The following is a 25,209-nucleotide window of genomic DNA, read 5'->3' as shown; positions in this document are numbered from 1 at the left end:
AAATGGTTCTTCTGTGCATTAAAAATAATTGAAATTTAATTTATTATCTTTCTTCTTCTTCTTCTTTCTTCTGTATTTAGGCATAACTGCCTGTTTTTCTTCACTATTTGCCCCCTAATCGTTTGGAAGGTTGTCGTTCCATCTTTTTCTAGATCTTCCAATGCTTCTTCGCCCTGATGGTGATTTGTCCCGTGTTATTTTCACAATTCGGTTTTCTGTCATTCGGACGATGTGCTCATTCCATTTCTTCTTTCTGTCCAACACCCAATCATTGATGTTATCTATTCTGCAAGCCTGTATGATGTTCTCACTACTTTCTGTGTCCAGCAATGTCCCAACTATTCTACGCACTATTTTCATTTCTGTAGTTTCTACCATTCTTTTTGTTCTGGATGTTTCTGGTCGAGTCTCTGTATATCCGGGCTTTGGTTTTTATTATTTTTAAAAGATATAACTAGAAAAGAATGAAAAATATTCCACTTTTTTATCAATTATTTTTAAAGCCACTTTAGTATTAGATATACATATTTCGAAATAATCTCTCAAGTGCATGATTAATATTAAAGTATTAAGTATTATTTCATCCCAACTCGAATCTGATTATAATCAGATTTAAATTTTGTTAAAACCTTATCAAGATTGAGATGAATATGGTCCCTGAAATAAAAATAATAGAGGATGCGATAAAATCTCATCTCATCATTCTTACTTTAATGTCACCGAAGCAGCTGAGTTCTGATTATAGAGGCTACTTGAATCTCTGATATTAGATTTAAACCAAGTGAAGAACAGGTATATATAAAGAGAACCACTTAAGTCTCGTTCATATCGCAAACATGAAGTTGATCTTAACCGTTTTAGCCCTTGCGGCTGTTGCTTATGTAAGAAATTTGAATTCAAGTTTTCAAAACTGTAAATAATATGTTTGGTAAATTTTTCTATTTCTAGGCATTCGAAGATGCTATTCCCGATACATCCGTTGATTGGTCTCAAGTTAAACACTTAAACCCCAGAATTCCAGTTCCATTTGGATTGGATAAACTGATCTTTAAAGAAAGAATCGTTGGTGGGTGGGAAAGCGAACAAAATGGTTTACCTTACATGGTAAGTGAAAATTATCTATTTTTTTTATTTTCTGTTAATATGAAAATTTTTTTATACAGGCCGCTATTATTGTAACTAAAGGTACTGGAAATTATCTTTGCGGTGGAAGTTTGGTTTCCCAAGTTGATATCTTAACTTCTGCACAATGTTTACTTGGGTAAATTTAAAGAATTTTTTTTATGTTAACCCTAATTTTTGTTTTGTATGTAGTGCGAGTCAAGCTCAAGTTATCTTAGGTGCTCATCGTTTGGATGTCATTGAAGCCACCCAACAAAGATTCTACAGCAGTCAATTTGAAATTCATCACGGTTATGAACCAGATCTGTTCATTAATGATATCGCCGCAATTAAACTTCAAGCCCCCGTTCAACTTAATGGTAAAAAAAATTAAAATCTGTTGCCATTAGACTTTTCTAACAAAATTATTTTTTGTAGATTTTGTTAGCATTGTTGCTGTACCAAGATTCGAAGATGCCGTTCACAATTTCGCTGGCGAAGTCGCCGTAGTCAGTGGATGGGGATTAACTTCCGACGCTGAAGTAACTCCAAGCGAAGTTTTAAAGAAACTTTTCGCCGAAGTCATCACCAACTTTGTCTGCAACTTCAGTTTGTTAGGAAATATTCAAGCTACTCACATCTGTACTAGTGGAGAAGGAAATGTTGGAGCTTGCGCAGGAGATGCTGGCGCTCCGTTAGTTTTTGAATACATGCAAATCGGTGTGGTTTCTTTCTCAGTTGATTTAGGATGTGAAGCTCAATGGCCTACCGTTTACACTCGTCTTACATCTTACTTAGATTGGTTAGAAACTCATACAGAAGCACACATTGGTTAAAATTAATTACAAAAGAAATGTTTTAATAAAATGTTTGTACTTTTCTAAAATATGAAAGAAAACACTTTTAAATAAATGATTATAAAATATTTTGTGTTATTTCTTTTTATCTTTAACAATAATAATTCGGTATAAATTGAGTATTTGATGCTATCTCCTTCGTTCTTAATCAATAATTTTGTTGGATCTTTTTATCAGCACTCCTCAAAAATAAAATAAACCCTATAAAAATTGAGTTATTTAAAAAAAGTTTTCGAAGCAGAATACAATGTTGTTCCTCTTTTATGTATGTTTAGGGATTCTTTGTTGTACAAAGGTACGTAAAGATTAATTTTCCATATATGTACTGTAGAAATTTATTTTTTTAGAATGTTTTGTCATCACTAACATTTTTTAAACCAACTCATTTAGAGAGTAAAATCGTTGGAGGTGAAGAAGTATCAGCAAATTCCATTTCCTTTATGGCTGGATTATTTATTACAAAACCAACCGGCTTATATCTTTGCGGAGGTGTTCTTATTTCAACCAAATATGTTTTAACCAGCGCAAATTGTTTAGAATCGTAAGATATTAATTATAAAATGGATACATTTTTATGATTTTTTTATAGTTCTACAAGCGTTGAAGTAAGATTAGGAGCTCATAAAGTAAATAAAGAAGAATCGACTCAAATAAGATTAACATCGACTAAATTTAACATTCATGGTGATTGGAATAGTACAAGTTTAACGAACGATATTGCTACGATTGTTCTCCCATCAGCAGTAACACCAAATAGTTCGAATGTTCAGTATTTTTTAAACATAACTAATTCTTCTTTCAGATTATATTAAGCCGGTTTAAGCAAGTTTACCGGGAAGAGCTAGTCATTACTGCATGTAGCGTACTCATTCCTTTTCTGTACCCATACTGGTTGTTGTTGATGGCTTCTCTGCTAGCAATCTGTTATTAATCACACGTTCAAGAAGTTTGTTTACTGCGCTAAGCATACAAAGAGGTCTGTATTACTTTTCTTGATTAGGTTTTGCAGGTTTAGGTACCAGCACTAGAACCGCTTTCTTCCAAATTTCAAGAAAACTTCCTTCTGTTAAGCATTTATTGTGCACATCGAGAAAGTTACTGGGCTTTGATGTTACGCAGGTCTGCAGAATTTCATTTGTAATTCCCTCTTTTCCAGGTGCTTTCCTTAATTTAAGCTGTTTGATGCTGTGTTCTAATTCCTCGATGGTAAACAAGCTGGTAAGTTGTTCCTTCTTCTGCTCTTCCAGTTCTGATCTTCCTCGACTTGTGGAAACAGTCTCTTGAATAGTCCCTCTACTGTCTTGTAATCTATTTGTTCCCTTTTTCTAACCCCGAGTCTTTTGGTAACAACCTGGTGTCCCGCCCCCATACCTTTTCTTCCAGCTTCAAACAAAGTTTCCACTTCTTCTCGTTGGATTCATTAATTAGCCTCTTCAAGAACTTTATTGTTTGTATGTAATCCGTAACTAGTTGTTTTATTCGCTCTGGTTTTTGTTGTCTTTTTCTATTTCTTCGCAATACTCTTCGCTTTGTCACACGTGCTCTCCTTGCTTCACCGATTTCTTTTGTCCACCAGTATACCGGGGTCTTGAGATTTTGAGGTTTTCCCTTTTTCAAGTATTTGTCACACGCAGATTTTATTGCTTCGACGAGGATCTTGGGGTCCGGGCTTCTTATCCTCTTAACCTCTTTGAGGAAGTTTATCCCAATCCAACCTAATCCAACCTAACTCAATTCAACCATGGCATTTCTAGTGCTAATCTCAGGAACAAATCTATTGACAAGATTAATTAGAAAACCACAAACATTTTGTAAATCCTAGCAACTAACCAACAAATTATTCACACTTTTCATAATCTCTGCACCAACGCAGTGTTAGAATAAAGGCATACAAGCAGATTTTTCAAATAACATCTTTAAGTGCCATGAGAGCAAGAATTATATATTTTACATAAATAGATATCCCATAACTTTCTACTACAATTGCTTTTTAGTAGAGAAGAACAGAAACCTGAAATGGTTCTCCTGTGCATTAAATATAATTAAAATTTAATTTATTATTTTTCTTCTTTTTCATCTGTATTTAGGCATAACTGCCTGTTTTTCTTCACATTTTTGCCCCTTTAATCGTTTGAAAGGTTGTCGCTCCATCTTTTCCCAGTCTTCCAATGCTTGCGTCATTCGGTTGATGTGTTCATTCCATTTCTTCTTTCTGTCCAATACCCAATCATTGATGTTATCTATCTTGCAAGCCTGTCTGATGTTCTCAGTTCTTTCTCTGTCCATCAATGTTTTCCCAACTATTCTACGCACTATTTTCATTTCTATAGTATCTAGCATTCTTTTTGCTTTGGATGTTTCTGCCGAGTCTCTGCTGTATATATTAATATAGGTTTAATATCCGGACTTTGCCTTTTATTATTTTTAAACGAAATAAATAGAAAAGAATGAAAAATATTCCACTTTTTTATAAATTATTTTTAAGTCCACTTTAATATTAGATATATTTCGAAATAATCTCTCAAGTGTATGATTAAAATTAAATGAATCAGAAAGTATTATTTCATCCCAACAAATATGGTCCCTAAAATAAAAATAATAGATGATGAGATAAAATCTCGTTTCATCATTCTTGTTTTAATGTCACCGAAGCTGAGTTCTGATTATAGGAGCAACTTGAATCTGTGATATTAAATTTAAACCACGTGAAGGACAGGTGTATATAAAGAGAAAACCACTTAAGTCTCGCTCATCTTGCAAACATGAAGTTGATCTTAACCGTTTTAGCCCTTGCGGCTGTTGCTTATGTAAGAAATTTGAATTCAGGTTTATAATACTTTTGGTAAATATTTCTATTTCTAGGCATTCGAAGATGCTATTCCCGATACATCCGTGGATTGGTCTCAAATTAAACACTTAAATCCCAGAATTCCAGTTCCATTTGGATTGGATAAACTGATCTTTAAAGAAAGAATCGTTGGCGGGTGGGAAACTGAGCGAAATGGTTTACCTTACATGGTAAGTAAAAATTATCAATTTTTTTATTTTCTGTTAAAGTGAAAATATTTTTATACAGGCCGCTATTATTGTAACCAAAGGTACTGGAAATTATCTTTGCGGTGGAAGTTTGATTTCCCAAGTTGATGTCTTAACTTCTGCACAATGTTTAATTGGGTAAATTTTTTAAATCTAATTTTTTTGTTAACCCTGATTTTCATTTTGTATGTAGTGCGTTTCAAGCTCAAGTTATCTTAGGTGCTCACCGTTTGGATGTCATTGAAGCCACCCAACAAAGATTCTACAGCAGCCAATTTGAAATTCATCACGGTTATGAACCAGATCTTTTCATTAATGATATCGCCGCAATTAAACTTCAAGCCGCCGTTCAACTTAATGGTAAAAAATAAAATCTGTTGCCATTAGACTTTTCTAACAAAATTACTTTTCGTAGATTTTGTTAGCATTGTTGCTGTACCAAGATTCGAAGATGTCGTTCACAATTTCGCTGGCGAAGTCGCCGTAGTCAGCGGATGGGGATTAACTTCCGACGCTGAAGTAACTCCAAGCGAAGTCTTAAAGAAACTTTTCGCCGAAGTCATCGACAACATTGTCTGCAACATCAGTTTATTAGGAAATATTCAAGCTACCCATATCTGTACTAGCGGAGAAGGAAGTATTGGAGCTTGCGCAGGAGATGCCGGCGCTCCGTTAGTTTTTGAATACATGCAAATCGGTGTGGTTTCTTTCTCAGTTAATTTAGGATGTGAAGCTCAATGGCCTACCGTTTACACTCGTCTTACATTTTACTTAGATTGGTTAGAAACTCATACAGAAGCACACATTGCTTAAAATTAATTGCAAAAGAAATGTTTTAATAAAAAATTTGTACTTTTCTAAAATATGAAAGAAAACACTTTTAAATAAATGATTATAAACTATTTTGTGTTATTTCTTTTTATCTTTAACAACTATAATTGGATATGTGTTAAGTATTTGATGCTATCTCCTTCGTTCTTAATCAATAATTTTGTTGGATCTTTTTATCAGCACTCCTCAAAAATAAAATAAACCCTATAAAAATGGAGTTATTTAAAAACCGGTTTCCAAGCAGAACACAATGTTGTTCCTCTTTTATATCTATTTAGGGATTCTTTGTTGTACAAAGGTACGTAAATATTAATTTTCCATTTATGTACTGTAGAAATTTATTGTTTTAGAATGTCTTGTCATCATTACCATTTTTAAAACCAACTCATTTAGAAAATAAAATCGTTGGAGGTGAAGAAGTATCAGCGAATTCTGTTCCCTATATAGCTGGATTATTTATTACAAAACCAACCGGCTAAAAATTTTGTTAAAACCTTATCAAGATCGAGGTGAATATGGTCCCTGAAATAAAAATAATAGATGATGAGATAAAATCTCATCTCATCATTCTTGTTTTAATGTCACCGAAGCTGAGTTCTGACTATAGGAGCGACTTGAATCTCTGATATTAGATTTAAAACGAGTGAAGGACAGGTATATATAAACAGAACCACTTAAGTCTCGCTCATCTCGCAAACATGAAATTGATCTTAACCGTTTTAGCCCTTGCGGCTGTTGCTTATGTAAGAAATTTGAGTTCAGGTTTATAATACTTTTGGTAAATTTTTCTTTTTCTAGACATTCGAAGATGCTATTCCCGATACATCCGTGGATTGGTCGCAAGTTAAACACTTAAATCCCAGAATTCCAGTTCCATTTGGATTGGATAAACTGCTCTTTAAAGAAAGAATCGTTGGAGGGTGGGAAAGTGAGCGAAATGCTTTACCTTACATGGTAAGTGAAACTTATCAATTTTTTTATTTTCTGTTAAAGTGAAAATATTTTTATACAGGCCGCTATTATTGTAACTAAAGGTACTGGAAATTATCTTTGCGGTGGAAGTTTGATTTCCCCAGTTGATGTCTTAACTTCTGCACAATGTTTAATTGGGTAAATTTTTTAAATCTAATTTTTTTTGTTAACCCTGATTTTCATTTTGTATGTAGTGCGAGTCAAGCTCAAGTTATCTTGGGTGCTCACCGTTTGGATGTCATTGAAGCCACCCAACAAAGATTCTACAGCAGCCAATTTGAAATTCATCACGGTTATGATCCAAATCTTTTCATTAATGATATCGCAGCAATTAAACTTCAAGCCGCCGTTCAACTTAATGGTAATAAAATAAAATCTGTTGCCATTAGACTTTTCTAACAAAATTACTTTTCGTAGATTTTGTTAGCATTGTTGCTGTACCAAGATTCGAAGATGCCGTTCACAATTTCTCTGGCGAACTCGCCGTAGTCAGTGGATGGGGATTAACTTCCGACGCTGAAGTAACTCCAAGCGAAGTCTTAAAGAAAGTTTTCGCCCAAGTCATCAACAACTTTGTTTGCAATATCAGTTTATTAGGAATTATTCAAGCTACCCACATCTGTACTAGCGGAGAAGGAAATATTGGAGCTTGCGCAGGAGATGCTGGCGCTCCGTTAGTTTTTGAACACATGCAAATCGGTGTGGTTTCTTTCTCAGTTGATTTAGGATGCGAAGCTCAATGGCCTACCGTTTACACTCGTCTTACATTTTACTTAGATTGGTTAGAAACTCATACAGAAGCATACATTGATTAAAATTAATTGCAAAAGAAATGTTTTAATAAAATGTTTGTACTGTTCTAAAATATGAAAGAAAACACTTTTAAATAAATGATTATAAAATATTTTGTGTTATTTCTTTTTATCTTTAACAATAATAATTGGGTATAAATTGAGTATTTGATGCTATCTCCTTCGTTCTTAATCAATAATTTTGTTGGATCTTTTTATCGGCACTCCTCAAAAATAAAATAAACCCTATAAAAATTGAGTTATTTAAAAAAAGTTTTCGAAGCAGAACACAATGTTGTTCCTCTTTTATGTATGTTTAGGGATTCTTTGTTGCACAAAGGTATGTAAAAATTAATTTTATATATATGTACTGTAGAAATTTATTTTTTTAGAATGTTTTGTCATCACTAACATTTTTGAAACCAACTCATTTAGAGAGTAAAATCGTTGGAGGTGATGAAGTATCAGCAAATTCCATTCCCTATATGGCTGGATTATTTATTACAAAACCAACCGGCTTATATCTTTGCGGAGGTGTTCTTATTTCAACCAAATATGTTTTAACCAGCGCAAATTGTTTAGAATCGTAAGATATTAATTATAAAATGGATACATTTTTATGATTCTTTTATAGTTCTACAAGCGTTGAAGTAAGATTAGGAGCTCATAAAGTAAATCAAGAAGAATCGACTCAAGTAAGATTAACATCGACTCAATTTAACATTCATGGTGATTGGAATAGTACAAGTTTAACGAACGATATTGCTACGATTCTTCTTCCATCAGCAATAACACCAAATAGTATTATTCAAATTTTCAATGTTTTTAAAAAATAACTAATTCTTCTTTCAGATTATATCAAGCCGGTTAGTTTACCGGGAAGAGCTGATAAAGACACAACGTTTTCAGGCGAATGGGCTGTTGTAAGTGGTTGGGGTCGCGATTCTGACGCTGCAAATTCAATGAGTCAAGTTTTACGTTCAGTTGACGTTGAAATTATGTCCAATGCAAATTGTATTTTTTATTACGGAACTTATGTAACTCCCGGGCATATTTGTACGAGTGGAGTTGATGGGGTTGGGTCATGTAGAGGGGATTCAGGTGGACCATTAATATTTGATGACCAATTGGTAATATTGATGATTTCACAATATAAAAATTGGAGTAAAAATATTTTTTTATTAATCAGATCGGAATTGTGTCATTCGCAAGTTCTGCGGGATGTGAAGTGGGATGGCCAACAGCATACACAAGAGTTACATCATATTTTGAATGGATTGAAAATCATTCCGATGTGGTTATTAATAAATAATAATTAGATTTTTCAGTTGTTTGTAAAAATTTTATTTTAAAAGTTATCAATAAAAGTGGTCACCCAATTCATTTTCACGCTAACAAATTATAGATGTCAGTATAGCACAAGGGTTTAAAAAGGCTTATTGTTACTGTTACAAATTTATTATGAAAAAGAGACACCCATTTTGACCCCAAAACTACACCAAAAAGAGAGTCAATAGCATTTTTAGACATATCCAAGACGTCCGACAAGGCGTGGCATTATGAGCAATTCAAGATGCTTATTGTGCTTCATGCTATAACTTGTTTGGTCATTCTTATGTGGAAGAATGTTCCAAATCAAAGTTGAGTATCACCAATCTACGGGCAAGACCATGACTGCAGGAGTGCTGCTACAAAGGTCTGAACTCTCTTCTCTGCTATTCAACATCTTTATGAGATGTGCTGAACGTCTAGATCTTACCGATCGTGGAATACACTACTGCATCAAGACTCCAACAGAATTACAGCTGCTCATAAGACTCCATGTGCTACTGGAGCTAATGGTTATGACTGTAAAAGCAAAAATTATAGCAGGAAAGACCTGGGGGATCTTTACAGTATTGCTGATGCATATTGCTAATTCAATAATGTTGTACGGCTGGCTGGTGTAAGTTCAGGATACCCACAGGGTTGCGCATCACTTGCGATACAGCACTATATCAGTGGCGGTACGAGTGATAGTATACGATGCTGAATTTTGATCACATTTCATTATGGAATATATAATAGCAACAATTATAGGAAAACTTGCAATAGTATGAGACAGAAATTACTAAAGCCTGCCTACAATTTCGTGTATTTGTTATATTTCAAAACTTGGTAAGACTTAAGTCGATAAATCACATTATAATCAAAAATATTCATATCTGTTGGATTTGAAAAAGGTAATACATTTAGTTCTTGAATTAGAGGTTTGTTGTTTTAATAAATAATCCTGATAACGATAAGATTCAATCAAAAATTAAACTTTTTTTTGACAAACACTTTATAATGATAAAAATCACGATATTATTACACAAAATTGAGGCCATGTGCAGTTATGTAATAAACACTTAAAATTACATATCGTGAGGATTTATATAAATCGAATAAAATATTAAAATCATTTAACAAGAATATTTATTATTGTAAATTTTTTTTCAAATTTTCTAATGGATTATAACATCAGAATGAGCTTGAATCCAATCCAAATAAGTAGTAACACGAGTGAAAGCAGATGGCCATCCAACTTCGCAACCGATGGCAAGTCCGAAAGAAACAATACCAATCAATTTGTCATTGTGAACGAGAGGACCACCGCTGTCTCCACTGCAAGATCCAACTCCACCAGATCCACCAGTACAGATATTGCTGTTGTGGATTTGTCCTAAATAGCTGATGTTGCAAACTAAGTTACTAATTACGGTAGCATAAACTTCTCTAAGAACGGGGCTAATGCTGTCGGAACTGTCAGAATCCAATCCCCATCCGCTGACGCGAGCTACTGAATCAGTAAACTCATTGGCGACATCAGCGTATGTTGGCAAATTAACGGGTTGGATATTTTCGGTTAATTCGATTTCTTGTTTCAAATCGATGACGGCAATATCGTTAATGATTTGGGTAGCATCCCAACCAGAGTGCATTGTATAAGCATCGGTGGTAATTTTTACTTGAGTATCTTCAGCTTCATTAATTTTATGAGCCCCCAAAGTAACTTGGATTTCGGAAGCACTTTATGAGAAAAGATAAAAACCAATTAGCTTACTACAAAATTATTGATAGTGTTTTAACATACCCATCAACACAATGAGCGGCGGTTAAAAGGTAACGTGTGGAGATGAGGGAAGCTCCACAGAAGTAATTTTCAGTACCAACCGTAACTCTTAAGGCAGCTTGATATTTAATGGAGTTTGGAACAGCTTCTTGACCTCCAACAATTCTGTTTTTGGGCAAATCCCAGAAGTTAGCTGGCATTCTTGGCATAAGATTGTGTCTTTTAACATTACTCCAGTCAACATCACTGGAAGCCTACAACAATAAAAATGTATGATGAAAAAATTAATTTATTACTTAAAGTTTCAACTTACATTGGCAATAGCCACGAAGGCTAAAACAGCTAAGAAAGCTTTCATGGTTGCAACAAAGCGATGAAGCACTCACTGTAATATTTCGACTTTCTTTACCATTTATATAGTTTATTAAAAAAAAAATTACACAAGTAGTTTCTGATAACGCTGTTTTGGCTGATTTATAATGGGGATTTATAAAAGATCCTTGAATACAATAGTTTTTTGATAACTTTTTTTATGTTCTAAAATACCCAACAACTATATTTTGATTTATAGCAGATAAAGATACAATGCAATATCGAAATAGTTTTATTTTATCATTGTGATCTAACAAGATTTCGCAATTATCATCTGGATGATTTACATCTTTCATAATCTTCTAATTTTTAGATAATATTTTATGAAATCTATCTATGATAATCAGAAAATTTCAATATGTCATTAAAAAAAAGTTGAATTCATTGAATATAAAAATTAAGTTATTTCTTAATTTCTTATTAATCCATCTCATTAAAGTAATTAGACTGGTGAGAGTTGTTGATTTTGAATAGAGAAAAGTGTACTCTTTTAAAGAGTGATAATTTAGTTCCATTCTTCAGTAAGGTTAATATCTGGAAATATTCTCTTAACATTCCTGATACATAAAAAGATCGAAGCAAGAATCGACAACATAAATTACAACAATGACAGACTTCTGCAGACTAGGGAGAAGAGTCCACTACAAAATAGTGGGAAATAGAATAAACGTAAACATCCAGTCAATCAAAAAACTTTCTGGAAAAATCTGGAATGTATTAGGAAACAGAACGAAACCAGAGCAACCGAGTTCATACAGATCACAAATATAAAGATGGCAAAATTGGAAAAAATACTTCAAAAAGTTATAGGAAGACATGTCAGAAAACGAGAAATACACAGAACCTCCTCAACCAGACGTTGCTCAACCGGGATTTTCCTTCTCCAAAGGAAGAATAAAACACACAATCCAGAATGAATCCCCAGGTATTGACGCAATAACAAATTAGCTGATTAAATATGGTGGAGATGAAATACATGCCTTGTTTAAGATAATTATCAAAAGTAAAAAGATAACATCTCAGTAAATTTGTAGCATACTAATATCAATCTTCAAAAGGGCGAAGAGACAAACCCAAGTTATTATAAGGGAATTAGTCTCTGAATTTTTATTTAAAAATTGGTGTACAGAATGCTATCAGAAGAAATAACAGCAACTAGAATCTGCAAACAATAATAGATGCTATCTTAGGGCGAGTAGTAGCCAGGTACTAAGGAGATGTAAGCTAGTAGTTTACAATCGCGCTACATCAGGACATGCGATTGAAACATCTCGGAGCAAATATCACTAGCAGTAGAGACCTGAAAGAACAAGTCAGAACAGAAACCACAAGAAATGTAGTATGGAGGAACAAAGTAAGGAGAGGATTTATTAGACGATTCTAAGATCGACGATAACATACGCCATTGAAACAAGCATGGAAAGCAAAACACCCAAAAGGCTTCTCAGAACCACAGAGGTGAAACCTCTTCGAATTGGCTACTCTCTCCTAGACCACTTGAGAAGCGAAGACATCAGGGGAAAATGTGGACTGTAGGACATATCTGGAGAATGCCAAAACACAGATTGCCGAAAATCGTAGAGAGAGAAAACCGTATGGGACCAAACCTTGAAAGATTAAGCAAATTCCTGTACTGTTTTATTTGTATAGTTAACAATAGTATACGATGTGATTAGATACAAGCCTAAAAGAATCCAATACAAGAAGTAACAGTCTCATTTTTTCAGTAAGACATATTCCTGTACAAACGAACACAGTCATTTTACACCCACCACAATTATTGTGTCAGCTTTAAAACAACATAATATAAACAAAAAATAGCAAAAAGAAATATTAAACATAAAATTATCAAATAAGTTATAATAATTAATTTTATTAAAATCGAGGCATAAACTACAAAACAATCGTGTTTTTATTAGTTCATCTATTTGTTATATGAATATGGTGTAGACGTAGTTGTTGTTGTAGTGGATGATATACCAATTACTACATCCGAATTATCTTCAATCCAATCAAGGTGAGATGTAACTCTTTGATATCCAGAAGGCCAATCTACCTCACAACCCAAAGAGACGCTAAAGGAAGCCACGCCAATCTAAAATTGTAATGCAGAATTGAGACTTTAGCTGATTTGATTCATATCGAACCTTACTAATTGTTCGTACAAGACCAAAGGACCACCGCTATCGCCACCGCAAGCACCATATCCACCACCACCATCCGTACAAATGTGTATTTCAGTTATGTAACCTTTATACCAATACTCGCAAAATTCATTTGTGGTTACCACCACGTTAACAAAACGTAAAGTTGGGCTTATTCCTGTGGCTGAATCTGAAGCTTTTCCCCAACCGCTAACTCTGGCACGTTTACCGGCGAAATCACTTGTTTCACTTCTTGATGGTAACCGAATAATTTGTACATATTCTAAAATATTTTTTTAATTCATTTTTATCTCGGAAAAGATAAGAATGACTTACCGTTTAATTTCGCAGAGGTTGGTAAATGTATAAGAGCAATATCATTTTGTAAAGTATTTTGGTCCCATTTTTCATGAACAGTGTAATTATTGGATGTAATTAGTTGTTGGGATTCTTCCCATAAATTTATATTATGGGCACCGAGAATAACTTGAAAATTACTTGATCTGCAACAGTTTTAAAATTATATTTTATATTTTTTATTGTTATTAATTTTACCCATTAATGCAATGAGCTGCAGTTAGAACGGTATTTTCTGAAATCAAAGAACCCCCACAGAAACTACTATATTCATTATAACTGATTATAAGTCCCACTTGGTATGGTATTGAATGGGGTTCGGCTTCTTCCCCTCCTACAATTTTGTCATGATGATTCTTTAGAAATTGTAAAATAAATTGTGGATCAGACCTCTTTATTTTGAACCAATCAATAGTAAACGCCTATTTAAGATAAGATTTGTTAAAAAAATGTGTAGTTTAGGAAATACTTAGTTTTTAGTTACCTGCGTGGAAATCGCAAAGAAAACGATACTAACTACCACATTCATCGTTGGATATTAAAGTAAAGAAAAAAAAATGTTCGTATTTATATCAAATTAAATTTTTAATTTGTATTTCCCCATCATGTCTTTATTTTAGTAACGTCGATAGATAAGATGATAAACGCGGGACTTTACTAAAACTCGCATCATTACGTTTCGCAAAATAATGTTTCTCTCCATTAATTTAATAATGTTTGAAATTACGAATCTTGTCAACAAAATGAGATAAATTCAGATATAAAATGCTAATCGTGAATACAATAAATAAAACCCAACCCCGATTTTTAAAAAAATTGTACTATATATTTTAACAAAAAGTATACATAAAATCTAATTAAGTAGAATATCGCTGTTACTTGAAATCCAATCAAGGAATGAGGTTACTCTTGTGAAAGCAGATGGGTAACCTAATTCACAGCCATCGGCTGCTCCAAAAGAGACAACACCGATTTGAACACCATCAACAACCAATGGACCACCACTATCACCGCTGCAAGATCCAATTCCACCAGTACCACGAATACAAACGTGTCCGGATGTGATGTACCATCCGAAAGTGTTGCTACATTCAGAGTTGGTGATAACAGGGGCGAAAACGTAACGTAAAACGGGGCTGATACCAGCAGCTTGGTCAGAATCTTTGCCCCAACCACTAACTCTAGCGGTAACACCAGCAAAATCGCCTGAGTCCCCAGATGGCAATTGAACAGTTTGGATGTTTTCTGAAAAAAGAAGAATTAATAAATCTAGAATTTAAAATGTCATTGATTTTTTTACCGTTTATTGGTGCAGCTTCTGGAAGATGAACCAAAGCAATGTCATTGAATAAATTTTCAGAGTCCCATCCACTATGGACAGTGAATTGTTGTGATGTGATACGTACTTGAGTATTTTCAACGGCAGATACATTGTGAGCTCCAAGTCTCACTTGAACGGAAGAAGCCCTACATTAAAGAGAAATAAATCACAAAATTATTTTTTTTTTAATTAACATGATCATTTACCCATCGACACAATGAGCAGCGGTTAAAATGGTTGTTGGAGAGATCAAAGATCCTCCGCAAAAGAAGGTGCCGGCTGGGGTGGTAATGGAAAGACCAGCTTGGTACGGAATGGAGTTACGAGCTGCTTCATAACCGCCAACAATTTTTTCACCACCACGAACTTTAGAAATGGGGATTTTTGGGTAGACATTCCTGGGCGTGATAGTCCTCCAGTCATCATCAATGGCCTGAATGAAAAAATAAGTATTTTTATGCAAATTGTATGATGAAAAAATTAATTTGTTACTTCAGTGTCAACTTACATTAGCAATAGCCACGAAGGCTAAAACAGCGAAGAAAGCTTTCATGGTTGCAACAAAGCGATGAAGCACTCACTGTAATATTTCGACTTTCTTTGCCATTTATATAGTTTATTAAAAAAACCATTACGTAAATAGTTTCTGATAAAGCTGACTGATTTCTAACGGGGACTTACAAAAGATGCTTGAATTCAATAGTTTTTTGATAACATTTTTATGTTCTAAAATACACAACAACTTTGTTTTGATTTATAGCAGATAAATATATAATGCAATATTGAAATAGTTTTTTTTATCATTGTGATCCAACGAGATTTCGCAATTATCAAAATTAGAAGATAGTGAAAGATGTAAATCATCTAGTTACATATTTCATTATCTTCTAATTTTTAGATAATATTTTATTAAAGCTATCTATGATAATCAGAAAATTACAATATCTTATTAAAAAAGAATAGAATTCATAAAATATAAAAATTAAGTTATTTGTTTTTAGTTTCTTTTTGTACTAAAATTTTATCTCATTAAACTAATTGTACTGGTGAGGAATGAAGAGAGTAGAGTTGTTGCTTTGAAAACATAATTACGTTGAAAATCTTATTTTAAACTTTTTAATTTGAAACCTTTGTACGGTTTTTACAACTTAATTCTTCAATCCCAATACCAATAGTACTGGGTTATAGTACTGAGACTACTGAATACTGAATTGACAAATTTTTGTACAGCAATTAACTCCGTTGTGTTCGTAATTATTATGTTGGTGTTAATAATAATAACAATAATCGTAAAATGTACCAAAATATGTTGGAAAGTTCTATGTAGTAGCAGTACTTGCAGGATGTGGAAGTTTCGTGGGTGACGGCCAGCTTGATTTGGCCATGTGGACAAAATAGTTAAAAGGATGGCATTCTGTTGCCAAACAAGATTTTCTCAACATCGTTTCTCAATGAAACGAAACCTCCTCAAGCAGACGTTGCTCAACCGGGATTCTCCTTCTCCAAAGGAAGAATACAACACACAATCCAGAAGTTGAAAAACAGTAAATTCCCCGGTATTGACGAAATAACAAAATAGCTGATTCAATATGGTGGAGATGAAATACATGCTCTGCTTAACATAATTACCAAAGTAAAAAGATAATATAACAATAAAGGTGTAGCATACTAATATCAATCTTCAAAATGATGAAGACACAAACCCAAGTAATTATAAGGAAATTCGCCTCTGAACTTCTATCTACAAATTGGTGTACAGAATACTATCAGAAGAAATAACAGCAACTAGGATCTGGAAACAACAATAGATGCCATCTTTGTTATCCGACAAATAACTGAAAAGGCCATAGAGTTCGACAAGGCACCTTTTACCTCTTTTCGCTAGCTTAAACAGATTTTTGATAGGTAAAGAACACATTCACTCGAGTGTTGTGGCACTTGTAAATGAGATGTGTACTGTTCAATTGCAACTGAAGCGAAGCAAATTGTCGAAAGAACGAAATGAGATAAATTCAGATATGAAATGTTAATAGTGAATACAATCAATAAAACAAAACCACGATTTTAAAAAAATTTGTATTATATATTTTAATAAAAAGTAGATATAAAATCTAATTAATTAGAACATCGCTGTTACTTGATATCCAATCAAGGAATGATGTTACTCTTGTGAAAGCAGATGGGTAACCTAATTCACAGCCAGCGGCTGCTCCAAAGGAGACAACACCGATTTGAACACCATCAACAACCAATGGACCACCACTGTCACCGCTGCAAGATCCAATTCCACCAGTACCACGAATACAAACGTGTCCGGATGTAATGTACCATCCGAAAGTGTTGCTACATTCAGAGTTGGTGATAACAGGGGCGAAAACGTAACGTAAAACGGGGCTGATACCAGCAGCTTGATCAGAATCTTTGCCCCAACCACTAACTCTAGCGGAAACACCAGCAAAATCGCTTGTGTCCCCAGATGGTAATTGAATAGTTTGGATGTTTTCTGAAAAAAGAAAAAAATAAATCCAGAATTTAAAAAGTCATTGATTTTTTTTTACCGTTTATTGGTGCAGCTTCTGGAAGATGAACCAAAGCAATGTCATTGAATAAAGTATCAGCGTCCCATCCACTATGGACAGTGAATCGTTCTGATGTTATACGAACTTGAGTACTTTCAACGGCAGATACACTGTGAGCTCCAAGTCTCACTTGAACGGAAGAAGCCCTACATTAAAGAAAAATAAATCACAAAATTATTTTTTTTTAAATTAACATGATCATTTACCCATCGACACAATGAGCAGCGGTTAAAATGGTTGTTGGAGAGATCAAAGATCCTCCGCAAAAGAAGGTGCCGGCGGGGGTGGTAATGAAAAGACCAGCTTGGTACGGAATGGAGTTACGAGCTGCTTCATAACCGCCAACAATTCTTTCACCACCAGGAACTTCAAAAATGGGGATTTTTGGGTAGACGTTCCTGGGCGTAATAGTCCTCCAGTCATCATCAATGGCCTGCATGAAAAAGTAATTATTTTTATGCAAATTACGAATAAGTTAATTTTTACCTGAGCCAAAACAGCTAACAACAAAACACCGGCTAATACCTTCATGATTAGTGAAATTAATGTCTCGTTAAAAAAAATCGTTGTATTTATATCGTTTCGGACCTAATGGTTGGCCTTTGTTTTAATTATAGATTAAAAAAACGATAATCTCGGGACTGTACAGCAATGTCATATTTAGCCTATTCGAGTACTGATAAGTAAGCAGATATCCTCCCAGATTACATTTGGCAATATAAACCACTTGATTCATAGGTTAAATAGTGTGGACAATAATAAAGATAAATGCGTGATTATTATCAAAAATTTATTAATTATATACTGCTATATATATATATTATTAGAGATTTTGGTTATTTTCTATCATCTCTACCAGAAGCGGCAAACAGTATCTAGTATTAATACCTTGTAGCCACACAACAATCTTCTTTTCAAAGTAATTCTTTTCTTCCATTTCTTTTAATAAAGGATAAATTTATGTTGTTGTCATTATTTGGTTCTAGTTTAACTGTTTTTTAAGTTTATCTAGTATTGTAGTTATAAATAATCTTCTCGGTAGGTAATTCCATATCTGCTATTAAAAGTTGGATTCACGTTTGACAATCTACTATGTTATATTCATTGTCAGTGTGAAAATATGAATCCAAAATCTTCCGGTCTTAGGCTAAATAGAAGTAAAGTAAGTAAAAATTTGCATAATAATTAAAAAAATTATTTAAATTCAAATAAATTTATTTATATAATCACATTTCCTAATAAACATTTCATCTAATTTTCATTAATAATGATATCCACCATCTAATCCTTCAGTTTCATATCCGCCGTATCCACTTTCAAATCCACCGTGTTGTTGTTGTTGTTGTCCAGCAGCGGAAGCAGATTCAGCAGCATGGGCAGCAGCGGCTTGAGCTTGTTGGGCTGAAGCTTGAGCTTGTTGGGCAGCGGCTTCGGTAGAAGCAAGATCGGATTGAGCGGCGTGGAGTTCTTCAGTTAAAGAGTTGTATCTTTGTTTGGCTTCACCGACCATAGCGGATTGAGATCCATATTCTTGAGCGGCTTCTTGGGCGGCTTGGTTGGCGTGGGTGAGGGTTCCTTGAGCAGCGGAAAGAGCTGAATTCAAAGCGTTAATTTGTTGTTGAGCTTGTTCGGCGGTTTGTCTGGCAGCTTCAGCGGCACGTTGAGCTTGTTCCAATTGACGTACTTCACCTTCCAAAGCTAAATGAGCTTCTTGAGCTTGTTGTTGGAGACGTTGAACGAGAATTTGTTTCCCGACAAGAGCAGCTTGAGCAGCGGAAGCAGCCTGAAATTGAATAAGGATTTAATAAACGATAATAACAAAAGGATTTCTTTGTTACGTTGATGGCATTTTGAGCTAAAGCACTTTTAGCTTGAGCAGCGGCTTGTTTGCCAGCGGTATATTGATTGGCAACGGCATTGTTGGCTTGTTCAGCTGAGTTTTGGGCGATGGTTTTTAATCCACTTCCTGCACTGAAACCTTTTCCACCATGTCCTGAAGACTCATAGGAAGAATATCCTGGAGCTCCATGAACCAAAGCAACTAAAACTTTTTTTAATTAGTATATTTTTTAAATTAAACTTATAATTTTGGTCACATACTAGCGAAAACACTTAAAACGGCGAATTTGAACATGATGATTTGTTTTTTAGATTGTTGGTTGGTTTGGTTTTAGAGATTGAACAAGTTTGTTTCTGCCGTTTCGAATCTACTCAAGAACTATATATACTCTATTTTTTGGTGATTTGTTAGTGGGGGATTTTTCGGAAATATTTCTAGGAAGTTATTGCGCCACAAAAGTAATCTGGGTTGAAATTTTATAAGTCTTAACGTTGATAGGCGGACGTAATAGTATTTGCGGGTTCAATGGAAGTGCTCTCACTTTTTATTTTGTTCTTCAATGTTAAGTGTTCTATTGCGGATTCGTTACATAAAGGAATGCGAATGTAATCTTATTATGCAAGAAGTTCCATTTAGAAACATTTAGATATTACAACTTCGGCAATTAAAAAAGAACTTTTTTATTAAATATTTCCTTATTTGTGTGTAATTTTATTTTTCGTAACAGATTAAAGTAAGATGTATACATGGAGCTTTAATTAACTTGCTCATTGCCCATGTCATCTTAATCTCGATGCACAATTAGTTCATGGGCAGTGAAAGTACTAGTTCATATTGCGTCAGATGATTTCAATTTTATTCAATTATTTTAGAAATTTTCTTTATATTTACACATGGTGAATAAATTATTTTCTTAATTTAGAAACAAATTAAAAAAATTAAATTCATTCGATATTATTTATCATAATTTTTACTAAAATAAAAAAAAATATATATAATTGAGTAAATAATTATTTATAATAATCTTTTATAACTTCTCCTTCACGCTGTATTATTAAAGAATTTAACGATACAGCACAATTGAGTCGAGCTCGTTCAGTTACCGTGAAAAAGTTGCATTAGCTTCGTCCCCCTCCATCTTTTACTTCCCAATATTGAAAGTATTCACTATAAATACGCCGTAATTATTTCCTCAAATCATTCCAAACTCACCCATCAAATCATATTACAACAGCTTATTAAAAAAAATAGAACAAAATGTTCAAGTTTGTAGTTCTTGCCGTCGTAGTTGCCGCCGTTTATGGAGAACCAGGATTTTCATCTAGCCACGGAGGAAAAGGATTCAGTTCAGGAAGTGGATTAAAAACAATCGCTCAAAATTCAGCTGAACAAGCTAACAACGCCGTTGCAAGCCAACTTGCCGCCGCTAAACAAGCTGCAGCTCAAGCTAAAAGTACTTTAGCTCAAAATGCTATCAATGTAATTAAAAAGCTTTTCGTATTTTTTCATTTATCGATTAACATGTTAATGTAATTTTATTTCAGGCTGCTTCCGCTGCTCAAGCTGCTCTTGTCGGCAAACAAATCCTTGTTCAACGTCTCGAACAACAAGCCCAAGAAGCCCATTTAGCTTTGGAAGGTGAAATCCGTCAATTAGAACAATCTCAACGTGCTTCTGAATCCGCAAGACAAACCGCTGAACAAGCCCAACAACAAATCAACGCTTTAGGATCCGCACTCGCAACCGCTCAAGGAACCCTCACCCACGCCAATCAAGCTGCTCAAGCTTCCGCACAAGAATACGGATCCCAATCTGCTATGGTCGGGGAAGCCAAACAACGTTACAACTCCTTAACCGAAGAACTCCAATCTGCTGAACACGATCTTGCTTCCACCCAAGCTGCTGCTCAACAAGCTCAAGCTGCCGCCCAGCAAGCCCAAGCTGCTGCTGCTCATGCCGCTGAATCTGCTTCAGCTGCTGGACAACAACATGGTGGATTTGAAGGTGGACATGGTGGATTCGATTCTGAAGGATTCGATGGGGGATATCATCATTATTAAGAAAAATGATTAATGAGGATGGGTTAATGATGGGATTTAATGAAATTTATGTGATATTTGAAAAATTGATGATGAAATATGAAAAAAATATAGAATTTTTTATTTAATATGTTTTATTGTTTTATTTATTAAGGTATGAAAAATTTATATGTAAAGACCCAATTAATTACAACGAAATTCTTATATTTTTAAAGTCACAAACGCCATTATATTTATATACTATATACTATAACTGCATAGTAAGTGCTAATTAAGAAAAATAACCTTCGAATCTATCTAAACATTTCGAAAAAAAATTATTAGAAAGATCGCTTCAGCATACCTTCAGCATATCCTACAACCGTATAATTCTCTGATGCGGAAGATACCTGACATCCTGTATATACCTAACCTTCCTGGGCCTAAAAGTAGTTTTCGATCATGTACCGAGACAACGTTTATGGAATATATGAGAAGATATAATGCATTAAGTGAACTGCGGACAAGTACAAAATTACGAGGAGTGGTCAAAAATACATACACAAAAGTAACAGGAACACTTAGACTGAATGGAAAGACTGGCTAACGTCTGTTCATTGTCTACATAGAAGCAATAATAAATCAAGTCAAAAATCAAAGAAACCCGCCGAGATTAATATACCACAACCTAACTTCGATTTGCACACATGACTTAGAAACACAGAAACATCTAAACATGACAAACCTGCCTACAAGAGATAGATGAAAAAATACGTAACAAAATAGCAAAACCAAGTGGATTCAATTACTAGCTACACAATACACTGGTTTCGGAAACTTGAATAATATTCGGCAGACACAAATCAAAAATAGGAGTAGCAGAGTTGAAATATCTACGAAGAATAGTAGGAAAAACTAAACGATATGGAATACGAAACGAGAACGTCAGAAAAGAACTAAGGTGAGAGCTCTAGTAGCGATAATAGAAAAGAAACAGCTGATATGGGGTGACCTGGTTCAAATGGATGAGGGAAGAAGGTTCCCAAGAAAATGTTCAATACGAAGTCAGAAGGAAGAAGAAAATGGAGTTGACCAAGAATCAGTGGGATGTCATCAAGAAAAAGAAGAAGAAGAAGATAGTTTCTTTCCTAGTAATTTTATGCCAGCTCCTATCACGAACTTCCACGCATAACATTAAGCCACGAATGCTGACATAAATTTCTTGCTGATTATTGCTTGCAGCTTTAGAAATTTAAAGTTAATGCTCAAACCTTTAAGTCTATCTTTAGAAATCACTTCCTCCAAGCAATGACTAACTTTGAGCACTTCTTTGACTGTTCATGTTTTCAACTCAACATGTTTTCTCTGAGCTCAGTTTTGAATTCACTTATGGAAATATTCGTTTGAAGAGATGCTGAACCAACTTTTAACAAGAAACACGTAGTTCTCTTGAGTAGCTGAATATAAGCGTTGACAAGAAATGGTAATGGCTGAAATACGACTAGGACCACGAGGACATATCGAAAAGTAATTGTTGCAGTTACTAACAGTAGTTGTCTAAATTGTCTTATTGCACATAATATTTTTTGAAATTGTTGAGATTTTTAATTACATTTTTTTAGTGAGTAAAATAGTGGTATGTATTAATTACATTTTAATTAATACAGATTATGACAGAAAAGTGAAAATTAAAGAAATCCCTTCGACCATACTTTGATTGACGTGTTAGATTAAAGTAATTTAGAAATCGACTTCGATTTGAAATAGTCTGTTTTCCAAAAAGTATTTTTAACATTTAATATAAAAATATTATCGTTTTCTTTTAATTATTACATATACGTTATATTCCATTTACCTTTTTATTAGAAGGGCACATTAAATGGTTTAATCTGACGAAATACTTTTCCTTGTGATTAATAGGAAGTGTATGTATAAGAAAAAAATAAAAACGTTTCCGATTGAGTAATAAAAACGTTTGTACGAAAGTGGAGTACCTACACTAATAAAAAAAGAATGCTTTTAACCTAGATTGTCCATCTAAACGAACTAAATTGGATCTGCTTCATAAAACTTTATAAAAAAAGAGCCGGATCTCGTAACATTATGAATTGGAATTATTCGAATTTTAAGCAACGTTTTATTATAATTTTAAGAACACACAATACTCTTGGTTGTTATACAATGGTTTAGCATTGAAATTAGAACTGTCGAAACGGAAAAAAAGTAAGAGCACCGCTAACGAACACACAATTCGATTATTTACGGCTATTTCAAAAATATTATTTACACTTATATTCAATTTTTAATCGAATATATCCATCTAGCGTAAAAAAATCATTACGTTATATCCCTCTCCCACCGTCATTTTATTTCCTATCCACACCCAAACAATTTTTAGTATAAATACTCAAAAATTAATTGTTAAAATCAGTCTTGGTACAAGCATCGATTTAATCAAACCCAAATTAAAAAACAAACCATAAAAATGTTCAAATTCGTCGTACTATCCTTAACCGTCGCTTACGTCCTTGGAGCTCCAGGATATTCCTACGAATCTTCAGGACATGGTGGAAAAGGTTTCAGTGCTGGAAGCGGATTAAAAACCATTGCTCAAAGCTCAGCTGAACAAGCTAATAATGCCGTTGCAAATCAATACGCTGCTGCTAAACAAGCTGCTGCTCAAGCCAAAGGCGCTTTAGCTCAAAATGCCATCAATGTAAGAAAAAATAATATTAACCAAATCGAGACTAATTTTTTCTGATTCAATTTCAGGCTGCTTCTGCTGCTCAAGCTGCTCTCGTCGGGAAACAAATTCTCGTTCAACGTCTTCAACAACAAGCCCAAGAAGCTCATTTGGCTTTAGAAGGTGAAATCCGTCAATTAGAACAAGCTCAACGTGCTGCCGAATCCGCCAGACAAACCGCCGAACAAGCTCAACAACAAATTAACGCCTTAAACTCAGCTATTTCTGCTGCTCAAGGTACTCTCACTCACGCCAACCAAGCCGCTCAAGAAGCCGCACAAGAATACGGATCTCAATCCGCTATGGTCGGTGAAGCCAAACAAAGATACAACTCTTTAACCGAAGAACTCCACGCCGCTCAATCTGATCTTGCTTCCACCGAAGCAGCCGCTCAACAAGCTCAAGCTGCAGCCCAACAAGCTCAAGCCGCTGCTGCTCACGCCGCTGAAGCTGCTTCCGCTGCTGGACAACAACAACAACAACAACACGGTGGATTTGAAAGTGGATTTGAAACTGAAGGATTAGATGGGGGATATCATCACTATTAAGAAGAGATTTTTTAGATGAATTTGATTAAAGCAATGTGATAATTTTGTTTCAAATAAATTTATAACAATTATAAAGGATACTGTAATTTTTATTTGTAATGTATTTCAGTTGAACTTTCGTGTGAGAGATGGCGCTTAAAACCATAATTTGATTTAAAATCTGATTATTATCTTTAATGTTGGATGAGGTTGTCATCACTCAACAGACTCAAACCTATAATTATGCATACTTAAAATGTCAATTTTCTTAAATTATATCACCATATCTTAAAAATTTTAATGATACTACACTTTTTAATAAATTTTGTTTTCTTTTTTATTTTTATTATCTCTATGTAAGATATAAATCTTATTTAAATGTTGAAAAAGAAAAGAATCTAAAATAATTTAGAAATTGTTTTAGTGTTTGTCCATAAGTGTATTTCCTGTTAAAGGCGATGTTAAAGCAATGTATAGTTCTTCTGTCAGCACTGTCGATAGCGTTTACAACTCACTGACTAATGGATTCGCACATACAAACGACAACATTACCCCTGTTATACTCAATTAGAGTGGTGCCGTTTTCCCGTTTCTGTCGACTATAAATGGCTCGTGCATCCACATAG

At 34.2% G+C, this 25,209-nt stretch overlaps 9 protein-coding genes across 9 annotated transcripts; 5 read left to right on the top strand and 4 right to left on the bottom strand.

Moving 5' to 3' along the window:
• The first annotated feature begins 785 nt into the window (after positions 1-785).
• On the top strand, positions 786-5,823 carry LOC111420978 (transmembrane protease serine 9-like). The gene is made up of 12 exons (XM_071197157.1): positions 786-881; positions 949-1,104; positions 1,164-1,261; positions 1,315-1,481; positions 1,540-1,934; positions 2,306-2,499; positions 2,548-2,727; positions 4,687-4,765; positions 4,821-4,976; positions 5,035-5,132; positions 5,188-5,354; positions 5,410-5,823. The coding sequence occupies exons 1-12, from the start codon at positions 837-839 to the stop codon at positions 5,805-5,807; spliced, it is 2,133 nt and encodes a 710-aa protein (XP_071053258.1). The 5' UTR covers positions 786-836; the 3' UTR covers positions 5,808-5,823.
• A 577-nt stretch (positions 5,824-6,400) lies between these two features.
• Positions 6,401-7,655, top strand: LOC111420976 (brachyurin-like). The gene is made up of 5 exons (XM_023054078.2): positions 6,401-6,568; positions 6,624-6,779; positions 6,838-6,935; positions 6,992-7,158; positions 7,215-7,655. The coding sequence occupies exons 1-5, from the start codon at positions 6,524-6,526 to the stop codon at positions 7,610-7,612; spliced, it is 864 nt and encodes a 287-aa protein (XP_022909846.1). The 5' UTR covers positions 6,401-6,523; the 3' UTR covers positions 7,613-7,655.
• A 190-nt stretch (positions 7,656-7,845) lies between these two features.
• Positions 7,846-9,678, top strand: LOC111420975 (brachyurin-like). The gene is made up of 5 exons (XM_023054077.2): positions 7,846-7,928; positions 7,981-8,174; positions 8,223-8,389; positions 8,441-8,718; positions 8,778-9,678. The coding sequence occupies exons 1-5, from the start codon at positions 7,881-7,883 to the stop codon at positions 8,898-8,900; spliced, it is 810 nt and encodes a 269-aa protein (XP_022909845.2). The 5' UTR covers positions 7,846-7,880; the 3' UTR covers positions 8,901-9,678.
• A 350-nt stretch (positions 9,679-10,028) lies between these two features.
• Positions 10,029-15,486, bottom strand: LOC111420959 (transmembrane protease serine 9-like). Its single transcript, XM_023054063.2, has 6 exons — positions 15,385-15,486; positions 15,083-15,309; positions 14,856-15,022; positions 14,412-14,800; positions 10,704-10,936; positions 10,029-10,639 (listed from the first exon to the last, which is right to left on the bottom strand). Exons 1-6 carry the CDS (start codon positions 15,427-15,429, stop codon positions 10,075-10,077), a joined length of 1,626 nt encoding a protein of 541 aa, XP_022909831.2. The 5' UTR covers positions 15,430-15,486; the 3' UTR covers positions 10,029-10,074.
• On the bottom strand, positions 12,914-14,131 carry LOC111420974 (brachyurin-like). The gene is made up of 5 exons (XM_023054076.2): positions 14,040-14,131; positions 13,754-13,977; positions 13,535-13,701; positions 13,207-13,481; positions 12,914-13,149 (listed from the first exon to the last, which is right to left on the bottom strand). Exons 1-5 carry the CDS (start codon positions 14,082-14,084, stop codon positions 12,979-12,981), a joined length of 882 nt encoding a protein of 293 aa, XP_022909844.2. The 5' UTR covers positions 14,085-14,131; the 3' UTR covers positions 12,914-12,978.
• Positions 15,487-16,936: 1,450 nt separating the features above from the next.
• Positions 16,937-18,050, bottom strand: LOC111420942 (brachyurin-like). The gene is made up of 4 exons (XM_071197294.1): positions 17,942-18,050; positions 17,662-17,888; positions 17,435-17,601; positions 16,937-17,379 (listed from the first exon to the last, which is right to left on the bottom strand). Exons 1-4 carry the CDS (start codon positions 17,984-17,986, stop codon positions 16,988-16,990), a joined length of 831 nt encoding a protein of 276 aa, XP_071053395.1. The 5' UTR covers positions 17,987-18,050; the 3' UTR covers positions 16,937-16,987.
• A 666-nt stretch (positions 18,051-18,716) lies between these two features.
• Positions 18,717-19,589, bottom strand: LOC111420888 (prophage side tail fiber protein homolog StfR-like). Its single transcript, XM_023053939.2, has 3 exons — positions 19,556-19,589; positions 19,294-19,496; positions 18,717-19,238 (listed from the first exon to the last, which is right to left on the bottom strand). The coding sequence occupies exons 1-3, from the start codon at positions 19,587-19,589 to the stop codon at positions 18,717-18,719; spliced, it is 759 nt and encodes a 252-aa protein (XP_022909707.1).
• An 862-nt stretch (positions 19,590-20,451) lies between these two features.
• Positions 20,452-21,462, top strand: LOC111420891 (uncharacterized abhydrolase domain-containing protein DDB_G0269086-like). Its single transcript, XM_023053941.2, has 2 exons — positions 20,452-20,774; positions 20,840-21,462. Exons 1-2 carry the CDS (start codon positions 20,553-20,555, stop codon positions 21,353-21,355), a joined length of 738 nt encoding a protein of 245 aa, XP_022909709.1. The 5' UTR covers positions 20,452-20,552; the 3' UTR covers positions 21,356-21,462.
• A 2,260-nt stretch (positions 21,463-23,722) lies between these two features.
• On the top strand, positions 23,723-24,660 carry LOC111420889 (uncharacterized protein CG45076-like). Its single transcript, XM_023053940.2, has 2 exons — positions 23,723-24,029; positions 24,086-24,660. Exons 1-2 carry the CDS (start codon positions 23,799-23,801, stop codon positions 24,602-24,604), a joined length of 750 nt encoding a protein of 249 aa, XP_022909708.1. The 5' UTR covers positions 23,723-23,798; the 3' UTR covers positions 24,605-24,660.
• The last annotated feature ends 549 nt before the right edge of the window (positions 24,661-25,209 follow it).

The sequence above is a fragment of the Onthophagus taurus genome, chromosome 7 (genome assembly GCF_036711975.1).
Source record: "Onthophagus taurus isolate NC chromosome 7, IU_Otau_3.0, whole genome shotgun sequence".
NCBI lineage: Eukaryota > Metazoa > Arthropoda > Insecta > Coleoptera > Scarabaeidae > Onthophagus > Onthophagus taurus.
Note: the sequence above shows the minus strand (reverse complement) of the source record. Positions and strands in the feature narration are given on the sequence as shown.

Coding starts and splice junctions, on each gene's coding strand:
- LOC111420978 (XM_071197157.1), top strand. CDS start 837: ATGAAGTTGATCTTAACCGTTTTAGCCCTTGCGGCTGTTGCTTAT. Junction 1,262..1,314: donor TCTGCACAATGTTTACTTGG/GTAAATTTAAAG, acceptor TTTTGTATGTAG/TGCGAGTCAAGCTCAAGTTA. Junction 4,766..4,820: donor CCCTTGCGGCTGTTGCTTAT/GTAAGAAATTTG, acceptor TTCTATTTCTAG/GCATTCGAAGATGCTATTCC.
- LOC111420976 (XM_023054078.2), top strand. CDS start 6,524: ATGAAATTGATCTTAACCGTTTTAGCCCTTGCGGCTGTTGCTTAT. Junction 6,569..6,623: donor CCCTTGCGGCTGTTGCTTAT/GTAAGAAATTTG, acceptor TTCTTTTTCTAG/ACATTCGAAGATGCTATTCC. Junction 6,936..6,991: donor TCTGCACAATGTTTAATTGG/GTAAATTTTTTA, acceptor TTTTGTATGTAG/TGCGAGTCAAGCTCAAGTTA.
- LOC111420975 (XM_023054077.2), top strand. CDS start 7,881: ATGTTGTTCCTCTTTTATGTATGTTTAGGGATTCTTTGTTGCACAAAG. Junction 8,390..8,440: donor ATCAGCAATAACACCAAATA/GTATTATTCAAA, acceptor TTCTTCTTTCAG/ATTATATCAAGCCGGTTAGT. Junction 8,719..8,777: donor TAATATTTGATGACCAATTG/GTAATATTGATG, acceptor TTTATTAATCAG/ATCGGAATTGTGTCATTCGC.
- LOC111420974 (XM_023054076.2), bottom strand. CDS start 14,084: ATGAATGTGGTAGTTAGTATCGTTTTCTTTGCGATTTCCACGCAG. Junction 13,482..13,534: donor AACCTCTGCGAAATTAAACG/GTAAGTCATTCT, acceptor AAAATATTTTAG/AATATGTACAAATTATTCGG. Junction 13,150..13,206: donor TGGTCTTGTACGAACAATTA/GTAAGGTTCGAT, acceptor TTACAATTTTAG/ATTGGCGTGGCTTCCTTTAG.
- LOC111420959 (XM_023054063.2), bottom strand. CDS start 15,429: ATGAAAGCTTTCTTCGCTGTTTTAGCCTTCGTGGCTATTGCTAAT. Junction 14,801..14,855: donor AGAAGCTGCACCAATAAACG/GTAAAAAAATCA, acceptor TTCTTTTTTCAG/AAAACATCCAAACTGTTCAA. Junction 10,640..10,703: donor GCCGCTCATTGTGTTGATGG/GTATGTTAAAAC, acceptor TTTCTCATAAAG/TGCTTCCGAAATCCAAGTTA.
- LOC111420942 (XM_071197294.1), bottom strand. CDS start 17,986: ATGAAGGTATTAGCCGGTGTTTTGTTGTTAGCTGTTTTGGCTCAG. Junction 17,889..17,941: donor TGTTAGCTGTTTTGGCTCAG/GTAAAAATTAAC, acceptor TTTTTCATGCAG/GCCATTGATGATGACTGGAG. Junction 17,380..17,434: donor AGAAGCTGCACCAATAAACG/GTAAAAAAAAAT, acceptor TTCTTTTTTCAG/AAAACATCCAAACTATTCAA.
- LOC111420888 (XM_023053939.2), bottom strand. CDS start 19,589: ATGTTCAAATTCGCCGTTTTAAGTGTTTTCGCTA. Junction 19,497..19,555: donor CGTTTTAAGTGTTTTCGCTA/GTATGTGACCAA, acceptor AAAAAGTTTTAG/TTGCTTTGGTTCATGGAGCT. Junction 19,239..19,293: donor TAGCTCAAAATGCCATCAAC/GTAACAAAGAAA, acceptor ATTCAATTTCAG/GCTGCTTCCGCTGCTCAAGC.
- LOC111420891 (XM_023053941.2), top strand. CDS start 20,553: ATGTTCAAGTTTGTAGTTCTTGCCGTCGTAGTTGCCGCCGTTTATGGA. Junction 20,775..20,839: donor TAGCTCAAAATGCTATCAAT/GTAATTAAAAAG, acceptor ATTTTATTTCAG/GCTGCTTCCGCTGCTCAAGC.
- LOC111420889 (XM_023053940.2), top strand. CDS start 23,799: ATGTTCAAATTCGTCGTACTATCCTTAACCGTCGCTTACGTCCTTGGA. Junction 24,030..24,085: donor TAGCTCAAAATGCCATCAAT/GTAAGAAAAAAT, acceptor ATTCAATTTCAG/GCTGCTTCTGCTGCTCAAGC.